At 39.1% G+C, this 16,857-nt stretch overlaps 1 protein-coding gene across 1 annotated transcript; it reads left to right on the forward strand.

The window, feature by feature from the left end:
- Positions 1-1,672: 1,672 nt before the first annotated feature.
- On the forward strand, positions 1,673-15,606 carry dlst (dihydrolipoamide S-succinyltransferase). Its single transcript, XM_036150885.1, has 15 exons — positions 1,673-1,822; positions 2,694-2,727; positions 2,816-2,855; positions 3,288-3,349; positions 3,434-3,508; positions 3,581-3,636; positions 4,770-4,878; positions 6,560-6,730; positions 6,920-7,005; positions 7,123-7,220; positions 12,244-12,374; positions 12,768-12,841; positions 12,924-13,007; positions 13,097-13,264; positions 14,931-15,606. Exons 1-15 carry the CDS (start codon positions 1,760-1,762, stop codon positions 15,063-15,065), a joined length of 1,386 nt encoding a protein of 461 aa, XP_036006778.1. The 5' UTR covers positions 1,673-1,759; the 3' UTR covers positions 15,066-15,606.
- The last annotated feature ends 1,251 nt before the right edge of the window (positions 15,607-16,857 follow it).

The following is a 16,857-nucleotide window of genomic DNA, read 5'->3' on the forward strand; positions in this document are numbered from 1 at the left end:
ACACCCTTTTAGGTAGATTACAGGGACAATTATTTTGTCGCTGAAACAAACCAGAGAGTGTAGACCAGGGGTACCCAAAGTGGGGGTCAGGACCCCCTGGGGGTTCGGGAAGCACCATGTGGGGTTCACAACAATTTATGATCCCAATTCCTGACTTTACAATGATAGAGATATACTAGTGTTAATCCAGCAACTTCATGCCTTCAATCGTGGAGAATAACTTTTTGTCTCAGAAATGTACAACTATTCAACATCAGAAAACATCCACGTTTTTTCTTGCAAACAGGTGAAATTAACCTATATTATTTTAATAAAGTCATAATATTAGGTGTACAAGTATAAAGAACATTGTAAATTAGTATAAAGAATATTATGAGAAAAACACATAGGGGAGATTGTGCATTTTTGTAAAGGGTCACATTAAATTACTGCTATATCCTCACAATTTTGTGACTATATTCCCATAATTTCCAAAAAGAAAAAAAGAAATCCCACCTCCCGTCCCGCCAAAAGGGGCTGTTATTTTGGGGGGGGTCACAGGCTGATAAGTTTGGGAACCCCTGTTGTAGACGGATGTTGTAAATAGAATGAAAGGGACAAAAACCCTTTCAGTCTTTGGGGAAAGAAAGGGAGGTAGAGTTCCACAAAATTACAGCCAACTGAACTTGACAGGTTGTCTGCAACATCCAACAGAACAGGTCATATTTTGTAAGCCAAGTCATGCAAAGAAAATTCTCCAAATCAGCTAAGATATTTCCATATAGCCCCTTAATGACAAATGCTGATAGAATCATCATGCAAGGTTGCTTTTCTTTAACAATGATAGGAAAACTAGAACAGGAACACATGCAGGCTGCAAACGACTTGAGACTGGGACAGAGGTTCACGTTTCAGGAGGACAATGATCCTAACCCACTGTGCCCTAGTCCAGTCCTCAAGATTTACTATCCTGCAGCTTTTAGGCTTGTAGCCCTCTACAGAAGTGAATAACATGCTGATAAAGAGATTTGGAAATTTCATTCAGGGGAGTTGGAGAAGGAATACCTCCAAGAGTTGGAGGAAAGGAGCTTTCGAGGACTGGACATGGACACCCCTGTCCTGAACAAACAGCCAGAGCTGCAATGGTCAAAGCATAATTCATGTGTTACAAAGGCCCAGTAAAGGTCCATACACAATCAAACTCATAAATTGTGGCAAGTCTAGAAAAACTGATTGCAACAGATATGCTCTAGAATATCCAAGCAGATTGAGTTTCAGCTATTTGGCAAAGAGTTACCAAATAAATTCTGTTTCTCCATAAGCGGTCAGACACCTAACCCCAAAAAAACTCGCACATTTGTTTCTCATTGACAGTTTTACGCTATGTTATGTTATATTATATTCTATCACATAAAGTTTCAATAAAATTCATCTGTGTGTCAGTAATGCGGCAAAACGTGAGAAAAAGTTTAATGGGCGCCAACACCTGCAAGACACTGAAGTAACAACCCTTATTTATTTTCATTCAAGAATTCAAGAATCATGTTTTTAGCTTATTGTTAATTGTACGTCCTGAGCAGGATTTATTTTAGTAAGGGACATGCAGTTTTTATTAAAAAAAAAAAAAAAAAAAAAAAAAAATTCGCCCTCCCCCCCTGCAGTCCGGGCACTTGGTTCGTCCCACGCAGCTTCCTCGACTCCTGCCCGCGCCCAGTCCTCCTGCCTCGTCGGTGTGACCGGAGTTTCTCTTCCGCTGACAGCCTGCTGTCACACAGCGACCATGTTATCCCATTCCCGGTGTCTCACCAGGAATTTCGGCCGCTCCCTCTCTGTCATCCGCCAGGTATGTATACAGGTAACCAACCGTGATCGCTGCTTAGCTGTCGCCGCTCGTGGTTGCAGAAAAGCCGCTGTGTCTGTGCGCTCACAGTTACCCGGGCTAGCATTAGCATTAGCATTAGCATTAGCCGCTTTAGGCCACGGCTAGGCCGGAACATAGCGAGCCAAGGACAGGGTGACACTTGGCAGCACAAACCAGTGCTGCAAACCCCATAACGGTGTGGATATTAACACCGGGGTCGTTTTGACTGGGATGTTTAACGTTCAATGTTAGGTTGTTGTTTTTTTTTTTAAAGTATCCGTCTGAAACATGCTAGCTACACATAGCTAAAAAGTACGCTTATGTCGGCTAACTGCACTTAGCTGTCACTAGGGCTGAGGTCATATTGTGGTGAACGGGATAAAACGGTGAAACGAAGATAATTTTAGGTATTTGGACAATTTCCTAACTCTTATGTAAGTGTGTCCGGCTGCACTGTGAACTCGTCGGTGTTAGCTTTAGTCTAGATCTATGCTGGTATGTCTAATGCACTTATTTAATTTTTAGTGCAAACTTGTACATGTATGTACTTTTATGCACTTGCTGGGAAGGTTTTCCTATTCAACTGGTGTAGAAAACCCTTTTACTTGGTTAAAAAAAATATAAATTGTGTCAAAGGTCAACTTGTAAAAGTGACTTTTGACCAGCAGCCCCTAATTTCTGTCCTTTATGTGCTGTTTCCTCTCTAAAATGTACATATTTGTGCATACAGCCAGGTTTGATTTGCACATTTGCAGTCGTTTTTTCAAACCGCGGCGTGCAGACATAGCTTTGATCCCATTTCTTCAGGTATAAGCTGCAGGTGTTTTGACCAGACTGTTCTCTTTTTCTGCAGGGAAACAATGCGTTTGCTCGTCGGGCCACTGCAGGTATGTCTTGTTGTTGCTGAAGCACAGGCTAGCCACATACAAATAAAAGTTGTTTACATGCTTTTCCCTCTACTATTTTTTTTTTCAGTTCTATCAGCTTGTCATCCTGTCACTTTAAACAACAATGTGTAAGTACATGCAATCAGTGAAATAGCGATGTACATTCAAAGTCATGACCACTTAAGATATGCCTTGGAGGGGGCCATATTTCATTGGAAATAACTTTGCTGTCCCAAATCTATTTTTATGTCAGAGTCTGATGTAATCATTGAGCAATAGTTTTTAGTTTTTTCAAACTTTAAAGATTTAAAAGATAGATAGCTTTATTTGTCATTTTGTATGCACAAAGTGCGTACAGAACGAAATTTCGTTTGCATACAGCTTGAAAAATCACAGTAGATTGCACTAATTTTCAAGATAAAGATGCAGCAGCGATTTATGTAAACAATTGAAATGTAAAACAATGTAAACAATGCATGGAAAAAAGACAGTGTGCTATTCACGTTTAATACGTTATTGAAATGATAAATTGTGTCTAAGGTATTTCTTTTTCTTACTAGACCATATAATCCTGGATCCAGTGTCTTCCAAATCCAGTACTTCAGGACATCTGTAGCTTACAGTATGTGATCCGTTCATCAACCAGTTCTGTGTTCGTCTGAACGTACGATGCAAAGATTGATGTGTCATTTTGACTCTTTCTCAGGAGATGAAGTTGTCACAGTCAAGACTCCTGCCTTTGCAGAGTCTGTCACAGAGGGGGATGTAAGGTGGGAGAAAGGTAACGCTTCAAACTGAGAAGACTAGCTTGGCTTTCAGATGTTATCAGATACTGAAGTTATGTCTTCCACAGCTGTTGGAGACACTGTCTCTGAGGATGAGGTGGTGTGCGAAATTGAAACAGATAAGGTACACTTCAGACACATTAATTTTACTTGGGATCCTTTGTGGATTGAGTTAATGTCATGTTACATATCTGCAAATCTGTACTGTCCATCTTTGTTTGTCCAAGATTGCTGACTAAACGTTTCAACACTTAAGTCCATTCCATTAAGCTGCTGTTTTCCTTGTAAAACATCAAAAAATTATCTTTTGCAATAAATGTCGGCATTTATTGCGTACCACATAGGCCTAATCAACATTTTAAACACTTGAAGCACACCAAATATGAAATGTAGGTATAAATTGCTAAATCCACCATGATAAAGAGCATTCAGCACTTTTTGAAAATCAGACATAATTAATTGTGGAAATAAACAAAAGTAGTGTTTCTATTACACCCTTTATTTAAAATGTAATGGATAGTGTAATATTTTCAAATATCATATTAGTTGAATTTATGTATTTGTCTTATTTTGTGATCTCTAAGTTTGATTACTTTTCATGATATGTTAACTTGAGCTACAGAATTAAAGGTGATTAAAACAGGATGAAACAGCTGATAACGTCAGCTACATGTAGCTTGCACATTCACACAGGCAAGGAACATTAATCTACCAAAGGTTGGTCTAAAGGTTTCCATTACCACTTATTCAGTGGAAAACATAGCAGACAGACAATGTGACTACCTTTTTCGCAGACTGCATTCAGAACTTGAAAAAGTTCTTGTGGCTTTGTTTTTTTGTCACCTATCAGCGCATCAGGGGCCTTTTAGGTGCTGTCTTGTCAGATGCTCATGTTTACAGATCATCCAAATCCTGTGTTTACCATCACCTATCTCGAGTTACTCATGAACTTTAATCTAGTTGGAAAATCTTTTTTCTTCTTCTTTTTTTTATGTTTATTGTAAAACTTTAGCTCAGAGGGTGCCACCTTGAGACTTAATCTAGATTTGTTTGACAAATTCAGCACACTTATACAAACAGGTGCACAAAATCCTCTGAGGCTGCAGTTCAGAGCTTCTCCTCACACGTAATGATGGCGAGGTAAACGATGGTAACTGTTGTTAAAAGTTAATGGAAAAGTCTTTTTTATTATTGGGCAGTTCTACATTACTTTTTGTTTTGTTTAGTTTTTTGATTGAGTATTTTTCATGCTTTCAGACATCAGTGCAGGTTCCCTCTCCTGCTGCTGGAGTGATAGAAGAGCTTTTGGTCCCAGATGGAGGGAAGGTCGAGGGAGGGACGCCACTTTTCAAGCTTAAAAAAGGAGGTACGGTGGGCACATCTTCTCTGAAAATTCAGACTTATACAGAGTTTCTGGTCCTAAAAAAATATACATTTAATCAGTTTTAGATAGGGCTGGGCGATAAATTGATTATATTGATTTTAAGGTTTGCAATTCAAGCCCAATAGGGAAATTTATCTTGGTTTGTTAATTTGTTTTGTGTAAAAAAACAAAAAAAAAAACAAAGTTTATCTGAATGATTTTTTTTGTTGTTTCTATTTTTTTTTATTAAAATTGTAAATCGGATGCATTGTTAAAAAATCACCCAGCCCTAGTTTTAGACTTAAATGTAACTGTATTTTTTATATACTTGCCTTTAAATTTTGTTTTAAATGTCTGCTCTAAAGAAGGCTTATTGATATTTGTTTAGGAAATAAACTTAAAATATCAGTTACATTATCCATTACCAGGCTCTTTGTCTTATAAGAGTATATATTAAATGAAGTTTGGCTTGAAAACCCGGTTGAATAAAACCTGGTGTTGGCCATGGGTCACCAGGAGATTCTTATGCTTGTGTTGACCTTGGGTAAAAAATTAGGGCCGGACGATAATTCAATAACAATATGCAACGGTCAATAGACGTGTGGTGTGATGGGGGGGGGGGGGAAAGGGTCAATAAAAAGTGAATAGAAGGAACAGTTTTCCTTCCTTTTGCGTTCTAGCCCTGTAGGTTAATACTACAGTCGCTACATCCTCTCAGCCAATCACAAACGCAGACCCAGGAACGCCCCGCCCTTTCAAATAGTTTAGAGAGCATGCGTTCTTTTTAAAAACTTAGTTTTGATACAAAGGAGGTTGAAAAAAGGGTTGATTTTGAATTCAGTGTTTGTGTGTTGATTTAAAAAAAAAAATAGGTCATCGACAGCATAAAATGACCATGGCTGCACATAAAATATGTTTAGATTATTATTATTTTGTTGGACAATTATTGATATTAATATCTGTATGATTTCTATTTTATTAATATGCTTCTTATCCGTCGTCCATCCCTAGTAACAATACCCCCATATCACTGTATTAACACACAGGTTTAAAATAAGCATGTACACCATATCTTAATAGTGTACAAACACAAAAGTTGCTAAATTAATTGCTACAATTATAATATCTAACATGTTGCATAGACTTGAGCAAATATGTAGCATAAACCCAGGTTAAATTTAGTGTTAGTTTATAAGTGCCTTATGCACAAAGTATTGAGAGGCATTTCGTTTAGTTTCCAGTTTGATTTGCAATTAGAAATTTTTCCAAAACACAAATGAGTTAGCAAGTGATGTGTAGTAGCCATTGTTCTGCCGGGTGAATGACTGAGCAGCAACAGGTGGGGGAGGGGGCAGTAATACATTACAGATGGAGAGGAAAAGCTCCAGCTATTTCTCTAAAGCAGTTTGGACAGTGGTGACGGTATGATGGACAGGTCCACGTCTTACCTGCCTTCCTTATTTGTTATGCAGCTTTCTGTGAGAAACGTCTCAGACCTTGTTTAAATAAACGTACTTTAGACATTTTTGTATACTTCTTATAGGATGTAGATTTTAATAATGTCCTTAAAAGTTTTTATGTTTAATGTACATTTTTCTTTCTTGGGATTTGTCTTGCATTTTAAAAATGTTATAGCAGCAGCATTAAGCTTGTCCATGCCTTTCCTGTTTGTGTGCATCTTCAGCCGGCGCAGCCAAAGCTCCAGAAGCTCCAAAAGTTGAGGCTCCAGCTGTCGCGGCCCCTCCGCCACCTTCTGCTGCTCCGACTCCCCCTCCCTCTTCCACTGTGGGGCCCATTCCCACCACCTTGCCCCCAGTGCCACCTGTGCCAGCACATGCTATGGACACCAAACCAGGTTAGTTGTCATCAGACAGACGGCCTGTGTCATGTGAGAACTCATTTGCCCGACATCTGTGTTCGGATTCTCAAGCTTACAAGGTTTTTTTTTTTTTTGGTTTTTTTTCCTCTCTATGTTGGCAACATCTTTTAGCCGTTCACGTCTAGAGCTGCTGACTGACTGCTTCACTGTGTTTCTGTCTTAAAGTTTCAGCCATCAAACCCACTGCTGCTCCAGCTGCACCAGCTGCCCATGCAGAGGGAGGAGCCAAATCCGCAAGGACAGAGAGCAGAGTAAAGAGCACCATAATACTTCATTTTGCATCATACATTTTAGATTAAAGATGTTCATGTAAAACCAAAAATTATTTTTTTTTTTAAATGTTTTCTGTTTTTTTTATTTTTTTTAAGGTTAAGATGAACCGCATGAGACTAAGAATTGCCCAGAGACTGAAGGAAGCCCAAAACACCTGTGCTATGTTGACTACGTTTAATGAGGTCGACATGAGGTAGGAAACTCTCAATTAGTTGACCTACATTATTAAACCCTCAAAGCTATTTTAGATTATATGTAACATGCGCTCTGCCACGCACAGAGTACTGATTGGAAAAAGTCAACGTTCAAATCTTAAAAGATACACTAGTACAGATTTCTTTTTTTTTTTTTTTTCTTTTTTTTAACAATTTGTATTTATTCAGACTTCCTGTCTAAGTGCCGTATGCATGCACCGGTGTTAAAAGGCACAACAACACATCTACAAATGGTTATAGATTGGAATCTGCCCAATAGGAAAAGCTTTTCGAAACCCGATATCCTCTTAAACTCTGGAATGTAAATATTTGGTCATAATTCCATCTAAAACGAAGATAAGAATTGTTAAAACGGGTTTTATTAATTTACAAGGAAGCTTTAGTGTCTGCACTTGCCCCCCGTGCCGAAGAGGACACTTTGAGGATTTCTCTCCCCTCGCAAATGTGCGGTGTCGGCTTTCGGCTATTCAGGGTTTTCTGTGTATTCTAATTGGATTGACATTGACGGTCTGGAGGAAGACTTCCCAGTCCAGGGCTCATCTGGAGCCGAAGGAACTGGTCGGAACAGGAGGCAGGAGCATCTGCGGAAGGCCCGCAGAGACCTGCGCTCTGAGTGGACGAGCTGCCTCCACTGATATGGGCTTTTATGACAGCCCAATAAGATTTACAGGCTCTAGAAAGTGAAGATTTTTATCGCTTCTTCTCTCCTTTCTCGGAGAGTCTGTGTCTTGGGAGGGGCTAATTATGTTAGTGGAGAAACCCTAGAGCTACAACAGGGTTAGAGACAGGAAAACAAACAATTAAAAAGAGAGATACAAGAGAAAAATGAGCAAAACCGAAACAATTAGCGGACCAACTTCAACAGCTGTATACCCCACTATCTTCAGCACCATTATCAAAAAATTGGATCTCTTCTCCAGGTTTAAAAGTATTGCTGCCTTACTCGAAAGACAACAAAACCCTCATTTATCAGTTTGGGACTGAATAAGTGAATTATATTGAGTTATAAGACAGTGATGTATTTCATGCATTTATTACTGTTAGTTTTGACTAAAAGTTAATGTGAACCCTAAATTTTAGGTTCTCTGAAAATGTGAATGTTGCGTATGACCAATTATAAAATCAGAAATGTCAGCCTGCTGATAAGTATGTCCATACACTCTGCATTTTATGGTTGTTTTGGTCTGCATCAGTGAGGCGATCAGCCTGTGGCACTGCTGTGGTGATTTGTCAAGGAAGTCCATGTTGCTTTAATAGCAACTTTCAGTTCATCTGAGTTGTTGGGTCTGATTTGACTCTTAGTCCTCTTGACGTCTCCACAGATCACCACTGACCGTGGAAACCTCACACTGGACCACAGGCAGCTTGGACTCTTAAACTTCCAGACTTTGAGAGCTTGATTTCCAAATGAAATGCACATTTTGCTGTAATCCTTTTCCCTTGAAAGACGCTTCTCTCTTTGAGGGGCGGCTTAATGGAAGGAACGCAACAGTTGTAGTAATAATATTACTTTATAAAGCGCTTTCATTCAAAGTGCGGAACAGTGAGTGATAAAATAGTAAAACAAGAAATAAAACAATACAACTTAAAACATAATTAGACTTAGACAACTTTATTTGTCATTGTGTATGCACAGTGCGTACAGAATGAAATTTCGTTGCATACAGCTTGTGAAAATTGCAGAAGAATTGAATTTACAGTATGAGGTGCAGCAGTGATTTAAAAGTGAGCAATTTAAATGTAGACAATGCAAGAGAAGTCACAGTGTACAGGCGAGTATTTTTAAAACCATTTCTATGTGCAGAAATTGATTGTGCATGGGCATTAGTGCAAGAATACAGCTTGTAATTTACCATAGATTTAAAAAACAGTATAAGGTGCAGCACTGATTTAAAAGTAAAACAATTGATATGTAAACAATGCAGGAGGAAGTCACAGTGTACAGGTGAGTATTTAAAAAAAAAAACATTTGTATGTACAGAATTTAAAACTAAGAGTTTTAATCTGAGTTTGACTTTGTGCCTTGAGATGACATGTTTCATGAATTGGCGCTATATAAATAAAATCGAACTGAAAAACCAAAGGAAACACCAACATTAAAACAATATAGTTTAGGCATCGAATTAGGCTGCATAAGGTAAGGTGAACAAGTTATTTTGGCTTTAAAAACCTCCACATGCTTGTCGAATGTCTAAAGGGAGATTGTTCCACAGAGGTGGGGCAGGAAAGGAAAAAAGGATGCACCCTACAGTTTTCTTTTAGCCTTAGGAACATTTAAAAGACCCGTGCCCTCTGATCGAAGAGTACGGGATGGAACGTACCGGTGCAACAAGTTGGCTAAGTAAGCGGGTGCCAGACCATTTAGTGCTGTGTAGGTGAGAGCAGCAAGATATTAAAATCAGCTCGAACCTGACAAGGCAACCAGTGAGGTTGCATCTTAACCAAACCCAGTTTTGGTTAAGATGCGAGCAGCTGCGTTTTGGACCTCTAAAACTGTTCCTTGGCATCTCAGACAGGAGAGGATTACAACAATCAATGCATTTAGATACAAATGCATGGATAAGCCCCTCTGCATTTTCAAAAGATAAACACTCTCTAATTTTGATGAAGGTCCTAAGATGGTAAAATGCAGTCCTTGTGACTTCTTTAATGTGAGATTCAAAGGAGAACACCGGGTCAAACCACACTCCCAAGTTCTTTACCTTGTCCCTACATCTTATGACATAGTCAGCCATTTTCAAGGTGAAATTTTGGGACAAGTAGTGAAATTTTTGAGGTGCAATGACCGTTAAATCTGTCTCGTCAGCGTCAAAAAGCGGGAAGTTATTAGATAACCAGCCCATAATTGCAGACAAGCAGGTTTCAATTTCTGACAACTCACTCCAGTTAGCAGTGGTTAAAGGCACACAAAGCTGCAAGTCGTCAGCAACAATGGAAGATTACACTAAAAGAAGGCCAAGCAGCAGCAGTTCAAAGGAAAATAGCAATGGACCCCTTGCCTCATGGCACTGGTCTCAAAGACATTTTTTTTTTTTTAAACTTACTTTCTGGGATCTTTGAAACAGATAGGATCTTAGCCATGGGGGTGCATTTACCCTGACTCCAATAAAGTTTTCAAGTCTATCCAGTAAAATGTAGTGGTCCAGCAATAGTAAAGCCGAAGTGCATTCGTTGTCTGCATTTACCAACCAATCATTTATTACTCTAACGAGCTTTCTGTAGAGTGGTTTGATCTATAAGCAGACTGAAACGGCTCGAACAGATCATTTGTTCAGAGATGGTTGGTAAGCTGCTTAAAGACTGATGTTTCAAAAGTTTTTGACAAAAATTATAATTGTTTGATGGGCCTGTAGTTTGCATCTGAGCCAACATCCAGTCCAGGCTTCTTCGAGATAATGGTATCAGCACTGCTGATTCAAAACGAGCAGTAAAGATGCCAGTAGTCAGTGAATTGTGGTTCTAATACTGACCATAGTCATTTTATAGGCCAGACTGGCAGAGGGTCCAAAGGAAAGGTCGTGCATCGAGCCGCGTTAACAAGCTTAGTTAATCCAGCCAAGAAGATAACCTTGAAGTCCGAGAACCCTTGACCAACACCAGCTGGCAGGGCAGCTGGTTGAACGGCTGAGCCACCTGTGGAATGAGTAATATGAGTTCTCCGTGCTTCATCCTTGTCTCTAAAACATCTAAGAAAGTAATGAGCTGTCAAATTTGAACTGCAGGTGGTTGATTTAGTCTCAGGAAGTTGGGACACTGAATTAAATAAGTTTCAAATTATGCTTATGGCTCATAATGACATTAGAGGGGTAGGTAGCTTTTGCTGTAAACCTGAATGATTGAAAAAGAGACAAGTTGACTTTCCAAGCCTGGAGAAATACTTCAAGTCTAGAGCATCAGCTTTTCTACATTTTCTCCTCTGGTTTATAATTTCTGCATTAAGCCAGGACATAGGGTTCTTTTTTTTTTTTTGAGTTTTCAAAATCTTAACAGGAGGAACAGAGTCCAATAAAGCAAGAAGGGCATTAATAAAATTCAGCATATCCACATATAGTTCATCATTAAAAATGGAGTCCAACAAATAGTGTTGCACCGATACCGGTATCGGACGGGGGCCTGATCCTGCACTAAAATGTTGGTATCGGTATCGGCGAGTTCCAACAAATAGGGCACCGATGCCATTTTGATGTTTTTATGTCTCTTGAACGCAGCCTTCCCTCTCCCGGCTAGTATTATACATGTTATATAAGTTCATGAAAGTTGCACTATTTTGGCATTTGAGAGCCAAAACTCAGGTTTTAGAGAGATTATTCAATTATTAATGTAATTTTACTGTCTTACTGTTGCACTACTATTATACATGTTATGATTTCATGAATGTTGCACTATTTTGGTCTTTGAGAGCCGAAAGTTTCTTCAACTATTGTCACCCATTCCATGTAGGCAATAAAAAGTTATACTACCCTAAGTAGTATGCAGTTCTTCATATATACACACACACATCAATTTCAAACAGATAGTATCGGTATCGGCCAATACTGCACAGCCAGGTATCAGTATTGGTGCCAAAAAATGGCATCGGCGCAACACTACCAACAAATCAGGTAAACATAAATTAATTTTGAGCAGTGCGCCGGGGCTAATGCGTCAAGATGATCTGTGGGGCATCAGTCCCCTCTTGGAAACCAGGAATGTAGGGAATAAAATGTCAAATAAAATTACTGAGTAGTCTAAAATAGATAAGACAATTGTCAGTCACCAAAAATATTCAGCCCATAGCCCAAAACAAGGTCTAGGGTATAGAGACAAATTGTGTGCAGTTTAAATAGACTGCATCAGAATACAAAAAAAAAAGCTTTTTATGACATTAGACATTGAGAAGCAACTTATCTTCACATCTATGCCCACTTTCCTCTACATAACTACAGGGACTGCCTGCCTTTTCAGTCTTCATGGTTGTCCTCATGTCACATTTCAGGCTGATTGATGCTTTTCTCTCTGCAGTAACATCACGGAGATGAGGAAGGCTTACAAAGACGCGTTTCTGAAGAAGCACAACATCAAGCTGGGCTTCATGTCTGCGTTCGTGAAGGCCGCCGCCCACGCTCTAGTTGACCAGCCCGCTGTCAACGCAGGTACAGAATTAAAGCTTTAAACCTGAGCTCTGTGGTGGCAGTTTCACTGTGCCTCTGCACGTTTGGTTTCAAGGCGGTCCAAGTGTGCGTGTGGTGAAGAAAAAGATTTAAGTTTCATTGCCCGACCTCAAAACCAACTTCTAACTTATTTTCTTCCACCAGACTACCCTGACCTATTTAGATAGACCACAGTGAAACTGGGGTGGGACGTGTTGCTGCCTTTTTAAAGATCTATAATGGTCTGCGGCGTTGATAACCCACAACTTTTGACTTGCATGTGAGAACGAGCGGCTTACAAGAACGTAGCTTTGCCTTGGTAGAAGCGAAGTGAGAACTCGTACCTTCGCCCCGGACAAGAAAGTAGTGTAACGTCAATGAACTTTGTGTTTCCAGTGATCGACGACACCACCAAAGAGATTGTGTACAGGGAATACGTTGACATCAGCGTCGCAGTGGCAACGCCGAAGGTAAGATGACGTGGATTTATCGTGCAAAGCTCCGCGTTTCAGACGTTAAAGCTGTGTGCCGTGATCCCGTTTGTTTCCTCAGGGTCTGGTGGTTCCTGTAATACGAAACGTGGAGGAGATGAACTTCGCTGACATTGAGAAGGCGATCAATTTGTTGGGGGAAAAGGTACGGTTAAATATTGCGTTATTATTAAAGTGTTCTCTGGATGCACCGCGCTCACTTTTCCTGTTCTTTTGCAACTTCGCGTCCAACAGGCACGTAAAAACGAGCTAGCTGTCGAGGACATGGATGGAGGCACCTTCACCATCAGCAACGGTGGCGTGTTTGGGTCCATGTTTGGCACGCCTATAATCAACCCACCTCAGTCTGCTATTTTGGGCATGCATGGCATCTTTGACAGACCTGTAGCGATTGGTGGCAAGGTATGTATTGTTGTTCCTGATCGGGGGCTGGAAATGTTCAACACCACATGCAGGTCACAGCAAAGTTGCTTCATTTTATAATAAAAAGAGTCCGGTCATGTCCTCGGTCCCGTCGCACTAGGAAAGGTTGAGATTATTGGTAAATATCACGGTTTAGGTTATGCTCGCTGATGCACACAGGAATGGTGGTAATAGATGGTAATACTAACAACTACTGATTTCTACTCTAAGATGCAGAGTAAAGTTATATTTTAAGCATCATTTCTTTGCTTTTAAAATAATGAAATCCTGATTAACTGCAGAGCTCACTGTATGACTTCTTCCAGTATGGGCTGCCCCTATTTTTTCCCCTTTCCACTAAACTGCTAACCATATACTAATACTAAATGTCCTCAATAAAATCTATTACTTTATACATTTTTTGCATGTTAGTTGCACTTATGTGGATGAAATATGTAAATAATTGAGCTTTTATTGTCGTAAAAGCTCAATTGTATGTCTGTATCCAGTCAGTTGAGTTCAAACTGGACAGTAAATCAAAAAAAAAAAAAAAAAAAAAAAGGCGCCAGTTCTGCCATAAAATCATCTCCAAAGGAAAAAAATCAGTTTCTGTGGCGCCTTTTCTCTGTAATCTGATAATCGAGAAATTCAAGCAGTTATTCAGGGGGAAAACGTAACAAAAGGACGACGCGTCGAACTTCTTGGGGAATAAGCAGATTAAAAAAACGACTTTCTTTTCTGTCGTTTCATCAGTGGCTCCTCGGTGTCGTCTCTACAGTCGCTCATCGTGCATGGCACGTGTTGCTTTGGTTGCCGAACTTGTAAAGCCACCATGTTTTTGACTGATTAGTTGAGTCAGCCAGTGATTGGACATGAACATGGCGGACATGCGCAGCGTCTCACACCGACAGACACGAGGAAACACCTGCAGCCAGGGCCTTCTACACCGATTAAACAACCTGGAGCTTTTAGCATTTATTGCAGCTGTTGGCTGTCTAAGAAGTTGCTAGAAGTCATTAAACGATGCCTTCACCCAATTAGCGTAACTGATCCCTCGTATGTTTGTAAAGGCCGATGGAGGAGATGAAAGGGACAATAATGGGGCAAAGGACTTCCTAAATATGTTTAGACAGAAATAAACTTTAACTAAAATATATATGAAAACATTATTTTAAGTTCAGCTTAAGTCTGTTCTAGTTTGAGACTTGTATAAGTTAAAGTAAAACAATTGTTTTTAATTTTTCTATAGTCTACATCACCAGTCTGATTAAACCAATAAGAGACAATAGAAACACGGTGATTTATTTCACCTGGAGCAATTTAATGTTTTCATCATAAGGATTTCACTGTATTTGTACAGCTTCAGTGATGAAGAGAGACATAGCTCTAAGTTAAAGCTGTTTTTCATACATTTATCATCTATCAAAATATCAATATATACAGCAAAAACTTTTTTTTTTGTACATTTATAGTTCCTAATCTATGAAAATAAATTATTGTGCCTTTTAAAAGATCCTGACGTGCAACAAATTCATCGATTAGTGCGTCCTAGTCCTGTTTTAAACCCAGCAAACTGTCTGAAACTGAAATTCTATTGACAGTTTGCTGCATAAAAAAAGCTGCTAAAAGACTGTAAAAATGTTTTCTCTTTTTTGCGTGTGTGCAGGTGGAGATCCGTCCAATGATGTATGTCGCTTTGACATATGACCATCGTCTCGTCGATGGAAGAGAGGCCGTCACTTTCCTGCGGAAGATCAAGTCGGTGGTGGAGGACCCCAGGGTGCTGCTCCTCGACATGTGAACTTTTGTCAACCCTGGGCCCACCGAACCAACCCCACGCCAACAGCAGCTGTACACACCTAAAAAAGAAACTTTACCATAATTGCATTTAATGTATTGTCGTATTGGTTAACTAGGAAAACGAGGATTTGTTGTGCAACGGACATGTGTAAGACCAGCGGTGCTGACATGGTTGTGTGATGGGCTCTGTGTTTTCAGGTGCTGGTCTCTTGATCAAAGAAACAAATGGAAATATTCTGTAACTTGTTCGCCAAATGTCATTTTCTACACAGAATTTAAAAAAAAAAAAGGCAGAAAAAAAATCCACTTATTGTGAAATGACAGGCAAGTAAAGATGCAACTGCAACACATTTTATTATTGTGGTTGACGGAAGAACAATGAGCACATATTGGGCTAGAAAACAAGGAACACTATGTTTTAAAAAAAAAATCTCCAACGTGAAGGAATCCTCAGAGGTTTGAAATCCTGTTTTTGCTGTGTGAGATAGAATATTTAAGAAAAAAAGGAAAGTTTTAAACAATAAAAACTTCATTACCCCACAGCTGCTTGTGTTGGGTGTTTTTTGGTGCATCTAAAGGCTTCACTTTTGTTTAACTGTTATAAACTGAAAGTTAAAGACTAGGTATTAGGAAACTAAATGTAAGATGCAACGTATGCTTTAAAATTGTGTTTTCAGCTCAAACATGAATATCATTTGATGAGTTTAAAGCTAATTCACATCTGCAATCCCCCAGTTTAACAAATCCTTTTTCTAAAAGAAACAGCATTTAAGCTGATGGGCTGAAATATCCTGGTTAATAACTAATAAGAAGAATACTAGATACACTTGTAACTACTTTTCGCACATTAAGGCAGCTAAATTCAACTTTTTCAGGAATTCTCTCTCCAGCAACCGAGCAAAAGTTTTCCAACCATAACAATATTGCAGAATTTAGAATGTTAAGTCTTTTTTTTTTTTTCATTGTTTTAGTCCTCATGAATGTAAAAAATACTTTAATAATAACCCAAGATACCCAAAGTTTTATCCTGCCATATCTTTCTTTATTACCGTAGCAGTTCTTTAGTGAATAATGAACTAAATCCATCCATAGTTTGGGTTTAGAGGCGGTTTATTGACATGCACGATGGTTATGAAGGTGATATGTAAAACCTAATTATCAAAATTACATTAAAACATTAACTTCCCATGAGTTAAGTCAACCTGTGCCTTTATTTGTGGAAAATAGTGCCTTGAAAAAGCATCTGATTTTCACATTTTTTTTACCACATTACAAAACAACCTTTATATATATTTTTTGAAATAGACCAACACAAATGAGAGCATAACTGAAAAGTGGCAGGTAGAGGATACAGGTAGATCTAAAACAACTTGAATATTGTGCAATATTTTTTTTTTCCAGTCATCTCAGAAAGTGAAACTCATGCATTCTATAGAATCATTACATATAGTGATATATAATTTTGATGATTATGGGTTATAGATGACGAAACCCCCAAATTCTCATGTGGTGTCTCAGAAAACTAGAATATTGTGAAAGGTTAATTACTGGAAACTCATGGTGTCACACCCTAATCAGTTAATCAGGTTAAAAACACCTGCAAAGGTTTCCTGAGCCTTTAAACGGTCTCTGGATCAGTAGGCGACACGATCATGGGCAAGACTGCTGACTTGACAGATGTCAACAACGTCTTACCTGGGCTAAGTACAAAAGAGGCTGGACTGTTGCTCAACGGTCCAAAGTCCTGCTTCCAGATGAAAGTAAGTTCTGCATCTGATGTGGAAATCATGGTC

Source organism: Fundulus heteroclitus, chromosome 19 (assembly GCF_011125445.2).
Source record: "Fundulus heteroclitus isolate FHET01 chromosome 19, MU-UCD_Fhet_4.1, whole genome shotgun sequence".
Classification (NCBI taxonomy): Eukaryota; Metazoa; Chordata; class Actinopteri; order Cyprinodontiformes; family Fundulidae; genus Fundulus; species Fundulus heteroclitus.